The 15,070-nt window shown below is 43.8% G+C and overlaps 1 protein-coding gene across 7 annotated transcripts in view; it reads right to left on the bottom strand.

Moving 5' to 3' along the window:
• Window positions 1-4,123: 4,123 nt before the first annotated feature.
• The window catches only part of LOC121545121 (lysine-specific histone demethylase 1A), a 33,492-nt gene continuing 22,545 nt past the window's right edge, over window positions 4,124-15,070 (bottom strand). For all 7 annotated transcript variants that reach the window (XM_041855531.2, XM_041855529.2, XM_041855528.2 and 4 more), the window contains 6 exons: window positions 14,051-14,183; window positions 10,734-10,921; window positions 9,345-9,459; window positions 8,742-8,869; window positions 8,289-8,435; window positions 4,124-4,904 (listed from right to left, as the gene is read on the bottom strand). In XM_041855531.2, the coding sequence (XP_041711465.1) occupies window positions 4,719-4,904; window positions 8,289-8,435; window positions 8,742-8,869; window positions 9,345-9,459; window positions 10,734-10,921; window positions 14,051-14,183 (897 nt within the window). In that variant the 3' untranslated portion in view covers window positions 4,124-4,718. The remainder of the gene's footprint in view (window positions 4,905-8,288; window positions 8,436-8,741; window positions 8,870-9,344; window positions 9,460-10,733; window positions 10,922-14,050; window positions 14,184-15,070) is intronic.

Raw genomic sequence — 15,070 nt, forward strand, 5'->3', positions numbered from 1 at the left:
ACAGACTATCAGTAACATTTCAACTATCTACTAACCCTAACCTTAAATCGTGTCCTAACCCTAAACTTAACCATAACCCTTATTCTAACCCTAACAAGGAGTTGCTTATCAACAGATCGTTTGTTGATAGTATGAGCATCTATAGATGGACTATCCAAATAAAGTGTGACCCACTCATGTTGTACAATTGAGTGGATTTGACACAAATTGTGATGGCATGGATATTTCATGAGTTTGTCAGCAAATTTTTTTTTTTCAAAACTGTTGTGGAGACACCAGTCACATAGTTGTATAACCAGAGTGTGAATTAAGCCATTGATTGAACTCTGGAAAACTAGGTCACATGGGTCACAATGCAAAAATGGTTCCGGGGGATCACTGAGGACCATCAGTGAGGAGGTTAAGGCCTTGATTCAATCCGTAGCGCTGAAGATCTGCGCTGTAGTAGCGCGATTGAAATTTAAAGGTAATTTCCCATTGAGACGACATATGCAGTGTTTACTGTAAATGCAGTCTTTGCGAACGAGGGAACATTGCCTTAAAATTTAAATCGCGCTGTAGCGTGGATCTTCAGTGCTACGGATTGAATCTAGCCCTAAATCAAGGCCTGTATCCGCAAAATATCTGAGATCAGGATATCGATATAATCGTATCAATTACGATCTGAAAGGCCAAACTGATCCTAGAGCAGTTTCATACTTAGACAATTTATGGATATGGTCACGGGTTAAAAGGTCTCATTCTAAACCATAATCTGTCACAAGGTGATGTACTAGGGAGGGACTTAACTGTGAACCCCTGAGCAGGGTTTCCCAAGAGATTACAGGCATGGGTGACCTAAATAGTATGTGTGAAGTCAAGCATGGAAATATATCATACTCTATGCAAAATGGTAATTATGCAAGTTGGTACAGAGAAAGAACTTCATTTCAACCACCAAGAGCAAAACGTTGAATATGAAAACCTTAGGGATATTTACTAAATTAAACTGCTAAGTTGTTAAACAAAACAAGTTACGTTTCCTGTATACAGATAGGATTTACGGTGTTTCAAGTGGATCCAGGACTAAAATGAACATAAGCTTACATAACTCTTGCAACATGTTAGTGCCTGCCTTTTGGCATCTACTGCAATTTGATCTCAAGGCTTTTCCATTAATTCTACTATCATCTTGATTTGGGTCTGAGTATCAATAGTGTAGGCCACGTGTCAAACTCATTCCACGGAGGGCTGAGTGTCTGCAGGTTTTCACTCCTCCCTTGTACATGATTGAGAAATTAAGGTCACTGATTAATAAGGAACTCCCCTCACATGGTTGTCTAGGTCTTAATTGAAAGGAAAAACTAAAACCAGCAGACACTAGGCCCCCCCATGGAATGGGTTTGACATCCCTGGTGTAGGCGATACCTCTAACCGTCTTGGAACTACTGTCACGTGACGAGTCTGGGGACATTTCCACCCTACCTGTGTTGTCTGTACAGGCTGCTGTGTGAGTCACATGGCTGTTGGAGATGTGTTCAGACACGCCGAAGGCAGCCTGCGTCAAAGCTTTGTGTAACAAATATCTTGCAAGCAGGGAGACATACACCTGCCAGTAAGAGAGGACAGTTCTGAACTCCATTGGAAACATTGGTGTATATACACTGCTCAAAAAAATAAAGGGAACACTTAAACAACACAATGTAACTCCAAGTCAATCATACTTCTGTGAAATCAAACTGTCCACTTAGGAAGCAACACTGATTGACAATACATTTCACATGCTGTTGTGCAAATGGAATAGACAACAGGTGGAAATTATAGGCAATTAGCAAGACACCCCCAATAAAGGACTGTTTTTGCAGGTGGTGACCACAGACCACTTCTCAGTTCCTATGCTTCCTGGCTGATGTTTTGGTCACTTTTGAATGCTGGCGGTGCTTTCACTCTAGTGGTAGCATGAGACGGAGTCTACAACCCACACAAGTGGCTCAGGTAGTGCAGCTCATCCAGGATGGCACATCAATGCGAGCTGTGGCAAGAAGGTTTGCTGTGTCTGTCAGCGTAGTGTCCAGAGCATGGAGGCGCTACCAGGAGACAGGCCAGTACATCAGGAGACGTGGAGGAGGCCGTAGGAGGGCAACAACCCAGCAGCAGGACTGCTACCTCCGCCTTTGTGCAAAATGACCTCCAGCAGGCCACAAATGTGCATGTGTCTGCTCAAAAGGTCAGAAACAGACTCCATGAGGGTGGTATGAGGGCCCGACGTCCACAGGTGGGGGTTGTGCTTACAGCCCAACACCGTGCAGGACGTTTGGCATTTGCCAGAGAACACCAAGATTGGCAAATTCGCCACTGGCGCCCTGTGCTCTTCACAGATGAAAGCAGGTTCACACTGAGCACGTGACAGATGTGACAGAGTCTGGAGACGCCGTGGAGAACGTTCTGCTGCCTGCAACATCCTCCAGCATGACCGGTTTGGCGGTGGGTCAGTCATGGTGTGGAGTGGCATTTCTTTGGGGGGCCGCACAGCCCTCCATGTGCTCGCCAGAGGTAGCCTGACTGCCATTAGGTACCGAGATGAGATCCTCAGACCCCTTGTGAGACCATATGCTGGTGCGGTTGGCCCTGGGTTCCTCCTAATGCAAGACAATGCTAGACCTCATGTGGCTGGAGTGTCAGCAGTTCCTGCAAGAGGAAGGCATTGATGCTATGGACTGGCCCGCCCATTCCCCAGACCTGAATCCTGGGACATCATGTCTCGCTCCATCCACCAACGCCACGTTGCACCACAGACTGTCCAGGAGTTGGCGGATGCTTTAGTCCAGGTCTGGGAGGAGATCCCTCAGGAGACCATCCGCCACCTCATGAGGGTGACTCCAAATCCAGACCTCCATGGGTTGATACATTTGATTTCCATTGATCATTTTTGCGTGATTTTGTTGTCAGCACATTCAACTATGTAAAGAAAAAAGTATTTAATAAGATTATTTCATTCATTCAGATCTAGGATGTGTTGTTTAAGTGTTCCCTTTATTTTTTTGAGCAGTGTATAATAACACAAAGCCCTCCAGCCACCCACTACCCTGAGCCCATGGTAAACCACACATGGAAATAACCCAGTGCCAACATTGAGAGCTATTTAATACATTTCCCAACTATAGTTAAGGCAAACCTCTCTATTGTGGTCCACCGTCCTATGCCCAGGGAAAATCCCTCTGATAATATGGTGGTATTGGTACTGAGCTATGTTCCCAAACTGCCCAGTGCAATTTCTCCATTGGTCTATCAGACCCCTACAATGGTGTTAGCTGCCAAAGCCCATCTCAGCCACTAAACACATACACGCTCCAGGGAGCAGGCCAATGGTCAGCAGGGTCAGGAAGAGGACGGGGAGAGTCAGCGCTACATAAACACTGAGGCCACCCAGGTCAGAGATGTGTGGCTATGTCCCACTTACCTCTCCTTCGTCCCAAAGTCTGCACTTGTTCACTTCCCTTTATTGATTTGAAAGGAAATGACTGGTATAATAAATATGGCGGAAACTCCCATTAGCCCTCCAATCCAATGATTTTAGATTTGTGGCAAGTAGTGAACGAGTGTACACTTATTGGGACGCACCCTCTGTGTGTGGACACTGGTCAGGAAGCCAGTCTCCTCCACTCAGAACCACCTGGGTTGTGTTAACTAGGGATGAAATGGATGAAAGCTGAATGAAACACTGGAGGTACCATCTGAATTTGTTCAATAAGAAACTAGTTCTTGACACAAGATGGCAAGATGCATTTTATTTTATGTTTATACCCAAATGACAAAATATAAAAAAAAGTATGCAATGACGACAATAAAATATCAAAACAAGCTGTTAAAATAATAATTAACAAAAACATTCACAACTGGACTTTTTTTCTCAACATAATCATAATCTTTTTACATTTCAATACAAACTGCTATTTTCTTTGCTACTCTTCTCCGTATCCAACCCTACATGGTACAGGTCCTCTTCAGCAGGAGGCATACAACTAACAGCCATAAAACAATCAATACAATGCACTTGTAGGCTACAACATCGCAGCAACTAGCATCATTTCAATAGAAGAAGAACTTGGTGTTGCTAGATAGCGGACCTGCCCTTAACAGTACAGTAGGGAGGGAGCAGCGCTTGATTGGCTGCCCTCTGTGTTTCACGATTCCATTGGCTGTTGTTCCTCCTCTTCAGCCCATCCATCTTTATTGCTGGGACAAGGGAACAAGGTCAGCCATGACACTAGTGTCATCCTACTGGGGTAGGAACTGGGTACCCTGCTCATAGTAGACCCTGGTTTAGGTCTGTCCATTCAAACAGGCCCTTCCTACCTTTATCCATGACTGATCACATCCTAAACAGCACTATGAGGTTAGCTAGCAGAGCCGGAAGGGAGACTGAACCAGCTGAGACTTCAATGGAAGGTTCCATCTAGCTGCATCAGCTATGAGGACTCACTGCATTGACTGTTGAGTGAGGAGGTGGTGGATGATGTCATATTAAAGGGGACAAGAACGGGCTAAGTAATGTGCTGGTACTGGCTCGTCCTTTGAGAATGTACAGTGGGGTTCAACAGTTTTGTCCATATATTAGCATTGGTGGTGGTAAAACAAAAAACAAATGACAGGCACATTCTTTACATCTAAAGAGTCTTCGTTAGCAGGAGTCACTGACATCACCTGAACATGGAAGGACATTGTAAAGGGAAAGGGGTCTAGACGCTGGGGGAGGGCTGAGGGGCAGTGGTGGGCGTGGCCTGTCGGGGAAGGGTGTACATGGCGCCCAGAAACTGGTCTGCGATGCGTCCCGCCTCTCGCAGGCCGCTGAGCAGAGCACCATGCACCGTGGCCGGGTAATTCCGGATAGTGTGCTCCCCAGCGAAGAACAGACGAGGGACAGGCTGCGAAGGGGGGGAGGGAGAGAAACGACAAAACCATCAAAATGACAAACTCATCATCCCAAACATCAATTTGAGTGTTCCCATCAATCAGTGTGTCAACATCAGAACAACCCTAAAACATCTGTCGGGAACCACTCGGTTTGCTCAAATAATTGTGGGTTGGCTACGGAGGATGAGATTTGCACACATGCTCTGGAGGTTTAGTGAATGGGATCGGCCCAAAAGAAATATGAAACGTGCAGAGCGACTTTCTAGCGTGTGGTAATATTCAACATTCTCATTGGCTTAAAGCAATGGGCCGTTTAATGATTCAACAGATGGGGGTTATAGTCTTTGTTCATAAGGAAATGGTTTAAATATCAAGGTACCGTTTCCTAAAGGGGACCAACTCTGTTTAAAAAATATATATCCATATCTACTTTCATACTGTTTGTTGACCACACATTCCCTACCGAAGCTCTCATATTATGGGCAGCAGCACGAGCAGAGAAGCGGGTGAAATGTTACAGTGGTATTTTGACATGTATAGGCGAGACGTGCTTTGATAATGCAACCTATGGATTACAGAATAAAGTTAGGAATTTTCATGCGAGACAGGAGTCAGGATTTTGGGTTTCAGTCGGATTGGGACCATAGGAAAATAGCCTAGGCTGTATATAAGGCTACTATGCGAGTCAATAAATACATCATACACTTGATTTAGGCTACATTGTTGCATGCTAAATGTTTCTGATCAGTGATAGATGAGCAAACGAATAAATAAGCTACCACTTCCACCTGTCCAGCCAGAGATCAATTAACCACATCTACAGACAGATTCAGTGAAACAAAATCACATTGATTGATTATCAGAGAAGTCACAGGCTTTTGGTCGGGATTACTGAAGAACAAAATCCACTTGTATAACATGCTAGCAAAATGTTCTGACCAGCTAATATATGAGCAAACTAGAAAAGATTATCATTAGCACTCACCAGCTAACATTTCCCCAGCCTAATTGTTACCAAATTTCCAAACGGAGATTTAGTGAAAACAAAAATCTGACATTGATTGATTTATCTAGAGGAGTCCCCCACGATTGTCTCAAAGCAGCGCGATGGCGCTGTCCCAATCAAAACGGTGCTGAAATGATAATCTAGGTGACCACACACGACTATTGCTTTAAATTAATATAACATTTGGATATGACTTTGGGAATTTCAGTACAAGGAAGAATTTGACACATGCCTTCAATTGCATTAGCCAACTTTATTCCCGTATTTCCATCATTCAGTTGTTCATAACTAAGATGAGTTTTCCTCTCTGCACCTTTTCTATGCCCAATGGCTGTTTCATCTCCTCACTCTGCTGCCTCCCACCTCCGCCACGTTGTTCTCAACACCAGTTAAAATTAATACAGTGCCTTCAGGAAGTATTCATACCCATTGACTTTCTCCACATTTCAATTTTTTTCCCCTCACACATTTACACACAATACCCCATAATGACAAGGTGAAAACATGTTTTTAGAAATATTAACTAATTTATTGAAAATGAATTCATATCAGTTTTCACACCTCTGAGTCAATACATGTTAAAATCACCTTTGGCAGCGATTACAGCTATGAGTCTTTCTGGGTAAGTCTCTAAGAGCTTTGCACACCTGGATTGTGCAATATTTTCAAAATTCTTCAAGCTCTGTCAAATTGGTTGTTGATCGTTGCTAGACAACCATTTTCAAGTCTTGCCATAGCTTTTCAAGCAGATTTAAGTCAAAACTGTAACTAGGCCACTCAGGAACATTCAATGTCTTCTTGGTAAGCAACTCCAGTGTAGATTTGGCCTTGTGTTTAAGGTTATTGTCCTGCTGAAAGGTGAATTCATCTCCCAGTGTCTGGTAGAAAACAGACAACCAAGTTTTCCTCTTGGATTTTGCCTGTGCTTAGCTCCATTCAGTTAATTTTTTATCCCAGTCCTTAAAAATTACAAGCATACCCATAACATGATGCAGTCACCACTATGGTTGAAAACATGGAGAGTGGTACTCAGTAATGTGTTGTATTGGATTTGCCCCAAACATAACACTTTGTATTCAGGACAAAAAGTGAATTGCTTTGCCACATTTTTTGCAGTATTACTTTAGTGCCTTGTGGCAAACAGGATGCATATTTTGGAATATTTGTGTTCTGTACAGGCTTCTTTTTTTTTCACTCTGTCAAATAGGTTAGTATTGTAGAGTAACTACAATTTTTTGAGCCATCCACAGTTTTCTCCTATCACAGCCATTCAACTCTGGTTTTAAAGTCACCATTGGCTTCAGGGTGAAATCCCCGAACAGTTTCCTTCCTCTCCGGCAACTGGATTAGGAAGGGTGCCTATATCTTTGTAGTGACTGGGTGTATTGATACACCATTCAAAGTGTAATTAATAACTTCACCATGCTCAAAGGGATATTAAATGTCTGCCCTTCTTTGCGAGGCATTGGAAAATCTCCCTGGTCTTTGTGGTTGAATCTGTGTTTGAAATTCACTGCTTGACTGAGGGACTTTACAGATAATTGTATGTGCGGGGTACAGAGATGAGGTAGTCATTCAAAAATCATGTTAAACATTATTATTGCACACAGAGCCCATGCAAGTTATTATGTGGCTTGTTAAGCAATTTTTTTGTCCTGAACTTTAGGCTTGCCATGACAAATGGGTTGAATAGTTATTGATTCAAGACATTTCAGCTTTTCATTAGTAATTGGTAAAAATTTCGAAAAACATAATTCCACTTTGACATTATGGGGTATTATGTGTAGGCCAGTGACAAAACATTGCAGTTTCATCCATTTTAAATTCAGGCTGTAACACAGCAAAATGTGGAAAAAGCGAAGGGGTGTGAATACTTTCTGAAGGCACTGTATTTGCGAAATGTTTGGGTTTGGGCTCATTTCATTTCTGTGATGTCGAATCAGGTCTGGGCTCAGGCTTCAGCCTACCAGGATTGGGTTGGACCGGGATCGAATTTTCAGTTCTGATGAGAACACTAAATTGCATTTGGGTCATGTGTGCAGTCCGGCAGTGTCAATGATGCGTGTGCTTTGACTTTATGGCAACTTTTGTGTGAAATAAATACGCTAGGCTAAAGGCTTCCATGCGATAACCTGTTTGGATAAGGTGCTATTTAATTATTTGCCAGTCTGCTGCTGATTTTTTTTTTTTTTGGGGGGGGTTTACCGGTGTTAATCCCTAGTATGTAGAGTATAGAGTATTGTTTCCCGGGCACAGGCTTAAGACTAGTCCTGGACCTGAAAGCACTTTTTATGAAGATTCTCCACAGCATGCTTATTGACCCAGGACTAGACTTAATGTGTATCCGGGAAACTGTCTCGTAATGTATCATAGTGGTCAGATGTGTTACCTGTGATGCTCCGGGGATGGCGGGGCCAGGGGTGATGGGCTGGGCCATGAGGTCATAGTCGTTACCGGAGGAACCGGCCGCCACGTACGAGTAGGAGCCCCGCGCCCAGGGGTCGGCACGCCAACGCGTTACCACCGTTTCCTTGGGCTGCCGTGACAACAAACAGCGATGAGTTTCCATGTCGATATCAAATTCCAGTAAACATGGTTGGTAAACACTAAACAGTTCCAAAGCTAACCAACATGAATAACTACATATGATTAGCTTGCATTATACCTTTTTCCATGATGTATTTGACTGGTGGTTTGAGAGGACTCAGAAACATAGAAATATACTAACTAGAACAAATATTCTGATTCAAGTCAACGTTCAGTGATGGGTGGACCGGCAGCAATTTTGCAATTTTGAGTGTAATTCTATTTCTATGTCCAAAGCAAGCCAATTCACACATGCCTGAGGTACAGCACTGCTTCCAAAAATGCCTTTGAGGATGGCGAGGCAGCGTCCGACGATGACGTCGTCGCTGATGTTCTCCATGATGCCGGCCGCCTCTCCGGCCATCAATGCCAGCAGTATGGGGGCTGGGAGGGGACAAAACACACATTGATTAACTTCAGAGGCATAGGTAAATGAAATTCTGTCCCAAGTCAAAATGGGTGACTACATCCAAATGTCACCACGTCTCGATCTCAATTGCTTACAAATCTAGCTTCTCCTTATGTCCAACCCCTTTATCTGCATGGTGGACGACTTGACAATGAAAAACGACATGGTGGAAGAAGCTCATCATTAGGCCGCCTTTCACCTGGTCAGTCCTTTCAGATCAGTGCAATGAAGGAGATGAAAGGATGGACATTCAAAACAAAGAAAATAGGAGTTTTTCCCAAGCCGCTGTGCTTCTGCATCTGCATTGCTTACTCTTTGGAGTTTTAGGCTGGGTATCTGTATAGCACTTTAACAACTGCTGATGTAAAAAGTGCTTTTTAAACTATATTTGATTGAGAAAGAGCCCAATTACCACCGTTTTGAGATAATTGCCTGGTTCACTGTGCTCACCTTTGTAGAGGTTCCAGAAGAGGAAGAGTTCTCCCCTGCTGGCTGTAGTGCTGCCCACATGGCCAAACAGGTTCACACTGGGGTCCCAGAACACACGGTCAAAGCACAGCACCACCTAGTGACGGGAGGGACACACAATATCAGCATGAGTGACTCAATACACACCAAAAACACATACCAGTCTAGTCAGGACAGTTTCCCAGGCAAAGTTTGGAGTTGGGCAATAGGTCCATAAATTGGGCAATAAGGCTGGTTTGATGGCCTGTATGGTGAGGTAACAGAACGGGTAAGAGCATGGAGACTGGGAGAGCAGGAGGAATTCTGAGCTCTAGGCCTTTCTGATGACGCTAGTGATCTGGCACTGATCACTATATAGAAAACACCCTGAAGAGTCAGATGAATCAGAAGAGAACTGTTTCATAAGAGACACCTGAGGGAAAGATGGAACTTGACCAAATGAGAGAAGCCTGAGTGACTGCATTTTATCATCGCACTAAACACAGAATTAGATAGAACTGAATTATATAAATCTCTGTGGTTCCAACTGACTGTTCTATATTCGTCAAAATTGTTTAAGACCCATTTCACACAAAAATATTTTCATATTACAAATGCTGTCATTAGATGGATGTTTTGCTGATGAAGGTTGTGGAGTTTAGGCTCCATTCAATTGGATTCAGAGGATGAGCTCCCTCTGGTGGCCGCGAGGCGCCACAAACACACACACAGGTCCCGTTGCATAATAATGCAGCATTTTCTGCTGCAGCCAAATTAGGAGATAGAAACTCTGCAGTAGATGATGCACATTGGGGCTCAGTGAGAAAAGAGAGAGAGAAAGTGAAAGAGTGGAGGAGGAGGATGGATTTTGATCTGATTACTAACAGATTGACAAAACCCTCACTCACCCACCCGTACACACTCTCCAACTCACCCACCCACCCTCCCTCCCACCCTCCCTCCCAGGGCTGATATAAAACAGGATCAAATGCTATTTTGGGGAGAGAGGTAACCTTGTTCTTTGCACTGTGTATGTACAAAACACCTGGGCTGATTCATGCTTGATGCATAGTGGTGCCTCGGAATGGTAATGAAGATGCTCATGTAAATTGACAGGGTGAGTGAATGAGTGAAATACATGTCTTGACAGCAGGAGAGATCTCTATCGTTTTACTTTGCTTCCTAGTTGTTTACTATCAAGTGAGCCAAGAGTTTTTTTTAGACATCCATTTGTACAGCAGCAGGCTTCCCACTGAAGGTCAAGTTCCTACCTCAAGGACACTGCAGCAAGACTCACAGAAGTATTACATTAATCTCAGTCCACATGGATAAACACCAAAAACAACAGACACACAAAGTGTTGCAAAGCCAAGTGGATGGGGTGTTCCGTACCTTGTTGAGGTTGCCAAAGCCCATCCTCTGGATAGCAGAGGTCTTCCACTCTGGCAGGGGGGGAACAAACTGTACGGCAGGGGGCTGTTGCTTCATGACACCCAGGGGTAGGGTGCACAGAACCGCGTCACACTTGTAGATGAACGTCTGAGTGGTGGAGCGTGTGTTCACCGCAATCACCTCACAGCCTGGAGAGCGAGAGACATACACACGCAATTATACAAAGACACACACACAGGTTCCCCCCCCCATCGATCAAGAGCATCCCAAACAGGTTCAATGGGTGACATGTTTGGTGAGTATGCAGGCCATGGAAGAACAGGGACATTTTCAGCTTCCAGGAATTGTGTACAGATCCTTGCGACATGGGGCCGTGCATTATCATGCTGAAACATGAGATGAATGGCACGACAATGGACCTCAGGATCTCGTCACGGTATCTCTGTGCATTCAAATTGCCATCGATAAAATGCAGTCGTGTTAGTTGTCCGTAGCTTATGCATGCCCATACCATAACTCCACCGCCACCATGGGGCACTCTGTTCACAACGTTGACATCAGCAAACTGATCACCCACACAACGCCATACACATAGTCTGCGGTTGTGAGGCCGGTTGAACGTACTGCCAAATTCTCTGAGACGAAGTTAGAGGCGGCTTATGGTACAGAAATTAACATTCAATTCTCTGTCAACAGCTCTGGTGGAAATTCCTGCAGTCAGCATTCCAATTGCACACTACCTCAAAACTTGAGACATCCGTGTGTGTGACAAAACTGCACATTTTAGAGTGGCCTTTTATTGTCCCCAGCACAAGATGCACCTGTGTAATGATCATGCTGTTTAATCAGCTTCTTGATATGCCACACCTGTCAGGTGGGGGGATTATCTTGGCAAAGGAAAAATGCTGACTAACAGGGATGTAAACAAATTTGTGCAAAAAAAATTTGAGAGAAATAAGCTTTTCGTGCGTATGGAAAATTTCTGCAATCTGTTATTTCAGCTCATGAAACATGGGACCAACACTTTACATGTTGTATTTATATTTTTGTTCAGTGTGTGTGTATATATGTAAAAAAATATATAAAAAGCAGAAATACCTTATTTATGTAAGTTCAGACCCTTTGCTATGACACTCGAAATTGAGCTCAGGTGTATCCTGTTTCCATTGACAATCCTTGATATGTTTCTACAACTTGATTGAAGTCCACACCGGTCTATATAAAAGGTCCCACAGTTGACAGTGCATGTCAGAGCAAAAACCAAGCCATGAGGTCGAAGGAATTATCCGTAGAGCTCCGAGACACAAATCTGACGAAGGGTACCAAAAAATGTCTGTAGCATTAAAGGTCCCCAAGAACACAGTGGCCTCCATCATTCTTAAATGGAATAAGTTTCGAACCACCAAGACTCTTCCTGGAGCTGGCCACCTGGCCAAACTGAGCAATCGGGGAAGAAGGGCCTTGGTCAGGGATGGCCAAGAACCCGATGGTCACTGACATAGCTCCAGAGTTTCTCTGTGGAGATGGGAGAACCTTCCAGAAGGACAACCATCTCTGCAGCACTCCACCAATCAGGCCTTTATGGTAGTGGCCAGACGGAAGCCACTGCTCAGTAGAAACGCACATGACAGCCCGCTTGGAGTTTGCCAAAACGCACCTAAAGGACTCTCAGACCATGAGAAACAAGATTCTCTGGTCTGATGAACCCAAGATTGAACCCTTTGGCCTGAATGCCAAGCGTCACGTCTGGAGGAAACCAGGCACCATCCCTACGGTGAAGCATGGTGGTGGCAGCATCATGCTGTGGGGATGTTTTTCAGCAGCAGGGACTGGGAGACTAGTCAGGATCGAGGAAAAGATGAAGGGAGCAAAGTACAGAGAGATCCTTGATGAAAACCTGCTCCAGAGCACTCAGGATCTCAGACTGGGGCAAAGGTTCACCTTCCAACAGGACAACGACCCTAAGCACACAGCCAAGACAACACAGGAGTGGCTTCAGGACAAGTCTCTGAATGTCCTTGAGTGGCCCAGCCAGAGCCCGGACTTGAACCCGATCGAACATCTCTGGAGAGACCTGAAAATAGCTGTGCAGTGACACTCCCCATCCAACCTGACAGAGCTTGAGAGGATCTGCAGAGAATAATTGGAGAAACTCCCCAAATACAGGTGTGCCAACCTTTTTATTTTATTTATTTATTTATCTGTTTCACCTTTATTTAACCAGGTAAGCCAGTTGAGAACAAGTTCTCATTTACAACTGCAACCTGGCCAAGATAAAGCAAAGCAATGCGATAAAAACAACACAGAGTTACATATGGGGTAAAACAAAACATAAAGTCAAAAATACAACATAATATATATATACAGTGTGTGCAAATGTAGCAAGTTATGGAGGTAAGGCAATAAATAGGCCATAGTGCAACATAATTACAATTAGTATTAACACTGGAATGATAGATGTGCAAGAGATGATGTGCAAATAGAGATACTGGGGTGCAAATTAGCAAAATAAATAACAATATGGGGATGAGGTAGTTGGGTGGGCTAATTTCAGATGGGCTGTGTACAGGTGCAGTGATCGGTAAGGTGCTCTGACAACTGATGCTTAAAGTTAGTGAGGGAGATAAGAGTCTCCAGCTTCAAAGATTTTTGCAGTTTGTTCCAGTCATTGGCAGCAGAGAACTGGAAGGAATGGCGGCCAAAGGAGGTGTTGGCTTTGGGGATGACCAGTGAGATATACCTGCTGGAGCGCATACTACGGGTGGGTGTTGCTACCTTGTAGCGTCATACCCAAGATGACTCAAAGCTGTAATCGCTGCCAAAGGTACTTCAACAAGTACTGAGTAAAGGGTCTGAATACTTACGTAAATGTGATCCGTTTTTATTTTATTTGTAATACATTTGCAACAACTTCTAAAAACCTGTTTTTGCTTTGTCATTATGGGGTATTATGTGTAGATTGATGAGGGAAAAAAACGATTTAATCAATTTTAGAATAAGGCTGTTATGTAACAAAATGTGGAAAAAGTGAAGGGGTCTGAACACTTTCCAAATGCACTGTATTTCCTCAAAAAAAATTTTGCCTCTTGGGCTCCCCACGGGCCTGGGCCCAGGGGCTTCAGCCCCGGTAAGCCCCTGCATTAATTTGGCCCTGCACACACAGGTTTCCCACCACACACACACACTAATAGGTAACACATGAACAAAGGAATACACCGACTGACACACACACACACACAGACAGACAACACATAAAGAAAAGACACAGATTGACAAACAAGCATAAATGCAGCTACCCACACACACTGTAAACTTACCAGAGGCGGTGTATCGGACCTGTCGTACCGCTGTGTTCAGTTTGATGTCCAGGCCCTCGGCCAGAGCCACGGGGACACAGGAGTACCCGTTCCTCACTGTCAGGTGGCTGCCTGTGAACTCAAAGTCGTCGTCCTGGACAGGAGAAAGAGGGAGAAAACACAACACAAAATGTGGGTTATATATGGTTTATAGGGACAAGGAGGGAGAGAAATCAATACATTTTAAACACTCAGAACGTGGATTATGTCTGGGTTATTATTTGTGGTTTCTGCCTCCGCATTCTTTTTCCCTCTGAGGGTTTTAGGCTAGGTATCTGTAAAGCACTTTCTTTGTGACAACTGCTGATGTAAAAAGGGGTTGATAAAAATCCATTTGATTGATTGGTTTACAAGGGCTTAGAGAGAGAGAGAGAAAACAACAAATCAACACATTAGAACAGGACTCATAATAGATGGTACTTGCAGTTTACGGGGAATATAGCCTGGTGGTTTGAAAGGCATGAATTCAACTAGATCTGGTGTCTAATAGCAGTGTATAGTAAGTGGTTGAAATCGGATCTGGTGTGGATGTGCATAATAGGAGAGAGAATAGCCAGGACAAGATGGATTGGTTTGGGAAGGGAAAGTCCCCATGTACTGCAGGAAGAAATCTTAAAGGCGCAATATATAGGGCTGGAACGGTAATTGTATAATTGTGTAACCAACGATTATGGATGAAGACCATCATGAAAATAAAATAGCGGTAATAACCGTTTTTATATACAAAATATAAATAATTTATTTTCATCAACTTCATTTAAGGCAACAAACTTTACTCAAAATAAAGGCACCAGGGGGGATGGCTGCAATTTTACGGGCTCCTAACGAACTGTGCTATTTTGTTTCTTTCTTCGCATTGTTTGTGACTTATTTTGTACATAATGTTGCTGCTACCGTCTCTTCCGACCGAAAAGAGCATTAGGACATCAGAACAGCGATTACTCACCTCGAACTGGACGAAGATTTTTTTCTTTAATGAGT

This window comes from Coregonus clupeaformis, chromosome 29 (genome assembly GCF_020615455.1).
Source record: "Coregonus clupeaformis isolate EN_2021a chromosome 29, ASM2061545v1, whole genome shotgun sequence".
NCBI lineage: Eukaryota > Metazoa > Chordata > Actinopteri > Salmoniformes > Salmonidae > Coregonus > Coregonus clupeaformis.